The 5,539-nt window shown below is 56.0% G+C and overlaps 1 protein-coding gene across 1 annotated transcript in view; it reads left to right on the top strand.

Annotated features, from left to right (window-relative positions):
* Window positions 1-268: 268 nt before the first annotated feature.
* The window catches only part of UNKL (unkempt family like zinc finger), a 46,102-nt gene continuing 40,831 nt past the window's right edge, over window positions 269-5,539 (top strand). The window contains exons 1-2 of the mRNA XM_021718710.1: window positions 269-306; window positions 702-968. Of these exons, the coding sequence (XP_021574385.1) occupies window positions 269-306; window positions 702-968 (305 nt within the window). The remainder of the gene's footprint in view (window positions 307-701; window positions 969-5,539) is intronic.

The following is a 5,539-nucleotide window of genomic DNA, read 5'->3' as shown; positions in this document are numbered from 1 at the left end:
GGCGCCTGGGTCTGGGGTGGCGCTTGGGCTTGGGGGTCCACGTGCTTCTGGTCGGGGTCGGGGAACAGCGCCTGGGGTTGGGATCCAGGGACCTCTCCTGGGCTCTGGGCGGCTCGGACCATCTGGACTCGGGCTGCCGCCGCCTGAGGTCGAAGCACGGGTCCTAGGGTCTGAGGTTGCGCTTGGGTTCTGGGGTCTACACTGGTGGGCATCTGGTGCCAGTGCCTGGGGCTAGGGCTAGGGGTCCGCCTGGGCTCCGGGTGGGCTCATGACTGACCATCTGGACTGGGGCTGCCGCCGCCTGAGGTCGAGCACTGGCCCGGGGTCTGGGGAGGCGCTTGGGCTACCGGGTCTATGCTAGTGGGGGTCGGGGAACAGTGCCTGAGATTGGGGTCAGGGGTCTGCGCCTGGGCTCAGGGTCAGGTGTTCACACCTGGACTCGGGGTTAGGGATTCCCACCTGGGCTCAGGGTGGGGTCACCGCTGACCATCTGGACGCGGGCTGCTGCCGCCTGAGGTCAGAGCACTGGCCCTGGGGTGGTCCCTGGTCTTGGGCTTGGGTTCAGGGCCTGGGCTCTGAGACTGTACCGGTGGTTGCACCTCGTGTCAGGGCGTCGTGCCTGGGGTCCCTCTGGAATTGAAGTGAGGGTTGCGCCTGGGGTCTGGGTACCCTGGCCGGGGGGTCCTGCCCCAAGCCCCCAGGCAGCCTGATGGCAGCGGCTGCTGCAGAGGCGACCCCAACGCTGTTTGTTTTTTTAGGTATCTAAAGGAGTTTAGGACAGAGCAGTGCACCCTGTTTTTGCAGCACAAGTGCGCCCAGCACAGGCCATTTACCTGTTTCCATTGGCATTTCCTAAATCAGCGTCGCCGCAGACCCCTCCGCAGGCGCGATGGCACTTTCAACTACAGCCCAGATGTGTACTGCTCCAAGTACGACGAGGCCACCGGCGTTTGTCCCGACGGCGACGAGTAAGTGGCGACAGGAGGCAACATGGCCAGTGGATAGGCACTTGCCAGTACTCCTCCAGACAAGGCCTTGCATCCCTGAGCGGGCACCTGCTAGCAGTCCACCTGGACATGGCCTTGACTCTCCAGGTGGGCACTTGCTGGCTGCCCTGGGCTTGGCCTTGACTCCTCAGGTGGGCACTTTCCCATACCCCTCTGGACGTGGCCTTGACTCCCTGGTGGCCAGTCACCTGCCGACCCCTTGAATGAGGCCCTGACTCCCTGTGTGGGCACTTGCTGACTGTCCCCCTGAATGTGGCCTTGACTCCCCGGGTGAGTACTTGCTGGTCACCCCCCCCCAGACGTGGCCTTGACTCCCCAGGTGGGCACTCACTGGTCACACCCTAGTCATGGCCTTGACTTCCTGGGTGGGTACTCGCTGACTGCCTCCTGGATGTGGTCTTGACTTCCCAGGTACTTGCCAGCTGCCCTGCTGGATATAGCCTTGACTCCCCAGGTGGGCACTTGCCGACCATCTCCCTGGACGTGGCCTTGACTCCACAGGGTGGGCATTTGCCAGCTATTCCCTGGACATGGCCTTGACTCTCCAGGTGGGCACTCACCGGCCAACCCCCCCTGAAATGTGACTTGGAATCCCCGGGTAGGCACTCGAAGGCTGTCCCCCCGGACATGGCCTTGACTCCTCAGGTGGGCACTCGCTGGCTGTCCCCCCAGATGTGACCATGACTCCCTGGGTGGGTACTTGCAGGCCATTCTCCTGGATGTGGCCTTGACTCCCTAGGTGGGCACTTGCCAGCCGTCCCCCTGGACACAACCTTGACTCCCCAGACATGGCTTTGACTCCCCGGGTGGGCACTTGCAAGCCATCCTCCTGGATGTGACCTTGACTCTCCAGGTGGGCAACTTGCCAGCCATCCCCCTGGACATGGCCTTGACTCCCCAGGTGGGCACCCACTGGCCACCCCCTGGATGTGGCCTTGACTCCCCAGGTAGGCACTCTCTGGCCACCCCTTGTATGTGGCCTTAACTCCCCAGGTGGGCACTTATTGGTCCTCTGGACATGGCCTTAACTACCCAGATGGATACTTGCTGGCCACCCCCCGGACATGGCCTTGACTCTCTGGGTTGGCATTTGCTGTCCCCATGAACATGGCCTTGACTCCCTGCATGGGCACTCACTGGCTGTTCCCCATGGATGTGGCCTTGACTCCCTGGGTGGGCACTTGCTGGCCGCCTCCAGCTGTGGCCTTGACTCTCCGGGTGGGCACTAGCTGGACACCCCCCTGAATGTGGCCTTGACTTCCCTGCCTTGGCCTTGATGCCCCGGGTGGGCACTCGACAGCCATCCCCCTGGACATGGCCTTGACTTCCCAGGTGAGCACTGACTCCCCACTTCTTTTCCACACCTACCCCTGTGGGGAGGGATGGCGTTTTTACTCTGAAGCTTTCCAGTGACCAGTGATGGGGGGCATTTTCCTATTAGGAGGCTAGTTTGGAGGGGATAGTGTGTGTTTTAGAGGTAACTCTTATGTAATCCAAAGCGATTTTGCTTCCACTTCCCACCTTTGATTTCAGCAGAGTTCTCTCCACATTTCCCAAAGTACAGCTCTTGGATTTAGCACCGTTTAGTCCTGGTCGGTGGCTTTCCAGTACCAGAGATTTTTAGAGTGTTTCTCCACACTGAAGAATATATCTGGAATGTTTCCTTTCTTGATATTTACATATTTACTTAAAAAAATAGGAGAGTTATTTCATTTGCAGACTGTCATTTATGTGGCACTTTAAAGTTTAAGAAATCAGCCAGGCTCGGTGGTTCAGCCTGTAATCCCGCGCCTTTGGGAGGCTGAGGTGACTGGATTGCCTGAGCCCGCGGGTTTGAGACCCACCTGGGCAGGCGAGATCTCATCTCTACAATAAATCAAAAAATCAGCCGGGCGTGGTAGCATGCGCCTGTAATTCCGGCTACTCGGAAGGCTGAGGCGGAAGGATCGCCGGAGCCCAGCAGGTCGAGGCTGCGGTGGCCGGGAGCGGCCACTGCACTCCCGGCCACTGCACTCCAGTCTGGGTGACAAAGTGAGACTCCAACTCAAAAAAAAAAAAAAAAGAAAAGAAATCAAGGTTTTGTTTTGTCTGTTTTTTTTTTTTTTTTTTTTACAAGTTTCCTAATAGTGTTATGAACAGATGTCTTTATTTGAAATATGTTAAATGGGAAAGACTATATTCACATGTCGGGCAGAAAGTGGTGTCAGAAGGGCTCTGCTTTCTTCCTATGGGCTGCTCAGGGAGGGCAGAGGGTGGCCCTTTCCTCTCTTGAGCTGAGGTGGCAGTTGTGGTTTTGAAGGCCCTGTCCCCTGATCTCCAGGGACCCTTCCGTTGAAGACTGCTTTGACCCGGGTCTCACAGAGATCCACATGCAATCTGTTTTCCTCTATTTTTCAACAGTTAGGCCAGGGAGTGAACTTTTCTGATCGATGGTGATGACGTTACAGTTACTGGCAGGTTATTAGTTGCTGCTAGATAGGTAAATAGTGTCGTGAAGGCAGTTTGATGCCCAAACATGGAATAGTGTTGCCCATTTTGGTTTGGTACTACTTCCGTGCAACTTTTCTTTTGAGTTGGGATTTCACTCTGTTGCCCAGGCTGGAGTGCAGTGGCACAATGATGGCTCACCACATCCTCGACCTCCTGGATTCAGGCGATCCTCCTGCCTCAGCCTCTCAAATAGCTGGAAGTACAGGTGTGTAACACCACACCTTGCTAATTTTTTTTGATTTTTTTGTAGAGATGGGAGGGTCTCGCTCTGTTTCCCAGGCTGGTCTTGAACTCCAGGGCTCAAGCAACCCTCCTGCCTCACTCAGTCTCGTAAAGTGCTGGGATTACACGTATGAGTCACCGCACCTGGCCTCTATGCAGTTCTAAAAGTGCATCATTTAATTGCTTTTTGAGCTACTGTTTTCTGCAAATGGGCCTTTTGAAGGTGTTTTTCTAGTTTAGGTCTGAGCTCAACCTCTAATTTCCTATTAGTGGGCCAGTTCAGAGGGGATAGTGTATGTTTTAGGGGTAACCCTTGCTTGTGTGATTCAAACCGATTTTGCTTCCACTTCCCACTTGTCCAGATCTGGGGTCCTGCGTAAGTGGGGCCCCTGCTGCCTGACCCTGGTGTGGGATCCATGGAGTGTGAAGACCAGTAACCCAGTTTGTCTGACCCCATCCCAGCGTGGAGTGTGGGGACTGATTGGCAGTTTGCACGGGTGTTTTTTTTAACCTAAAAGAAAGGAAGCTGCTTTTTTTTTTTTTTTTTTTTGAGTTGGAGTCTCACTCTGTCGCCCAGACTGGAGTGCAGTGGCCGCTCCCGGCCACCGCAGCCTCGACCTGCTGGGCTCCGGCGATCCTTCCGCCTCAGCCTTCCGGAAGCTGCTTTTTAACAAACACCAAAAGACAGTTCACAAAGAAGCCTCTTTTAATGGGATTTGGGGATCTGGTGTCTGGATGTCCTGGTATTGATTCAGCCCCATTTCTGCGCATGAAGTGGTGTCCTGGTCTTCCTGGGGTGAACTCCTACCTGAGGGCAGTCACTTAGAGCTTGCTCTAGTAGGAATTCAGTAATAGGCGGTTGAAGTGACCTGCAGTTTATCACCGAAAAACCTAAGCAGGACTAAGATGCTTGTTTGACATTGTGGATGCATCCTGGGTACACCTACACATAGTGAGAAAACCACATGTCTTGCTGAAGAGTGTGTTTGTGACTTTTATTGTGCACATGAAGGGACTCGCCCCAACCCTGCAGGAGTGTTTGACAGGCTGTTTCCAGGGAGAAATCTCCCTGGCAATTACTGCTCTCTCTATGGGGGCGGGACTTGCCCATCACTGCATGGGTGGAATAGCTGGCATTTGCCCTGACCAGCCGCACATTCTGGTTCGGGCAGGGTTGCCACCGAATTTGTAAATAGACACTGCATTTCGGAGCAAGAACAGGGTCTTCCTTCTACTTCAGTTCATTGGCTTTTGAAATTTCTGTTTTGGGTACCTGTGCCACCAGCCTTTTATCTTAACATGTGGATCTGCAACATGTGGATCTGTATCAAAGAGCAAAGACCCTTCAGCCCCTGTCAGGAGAAATTGGTGTTGCTTTTGGTGCTGGCTGGAGCCACTGTGGGGCTGAGTCATGGGGCACCAGAGGTCAGGGACCCCTGGAGGGTTTGCACCCAGACTGCCGGCATCTGCTTTCCTAGGTGGGCTGGCATTCTCCCTCTGCCCTTACTTCCCTCTGTGTCCGCCCTGCTGCCACCTCCCAGTTGCCCTCTGGCCTTACCCCCCTCCTCAGTGGGCGCCCACCCTCCTCCACCCCCTCGCTGCCATATCGCCTTTTCTCCCTTCCTCCCATGGTGCCGCCCGCAGCCCCACCCCCTCGTGGACGCCCCCGTGGGAATCCCTACTGTCACTACCTTTCCTGGGGGGCAGCCACCCCTCGCTGTCACCTCTCGTCCCGTGCCCGCCCTCCGCGGCATCACCCACCCCCATGGGTACCCGCCACGCTCGGCTGCGGAGGTCCCTCTGTCTGCGTCCCCGCCCTG

The sequence above is a fragment of the Carlito syrichta genome, unplaced genomic scaffold, assembly GCF_000164805.1.
Source record: "Carlito syrichta isolate Samal-C Ts95f unplaced genomic scaffold, Tarsius_syrichta-2.0.1 Scaffold313344, whole genome shotgun sequence".
Lineage (NCBI taxonomy): Eukaryota > Metazoa > Chordata > Mammalia > Primates > Tarsiidae > Carlito > Carlito syrichta.
This window is presented reverse-complemented; position numbering and strand designations above follow the sequence as displayed.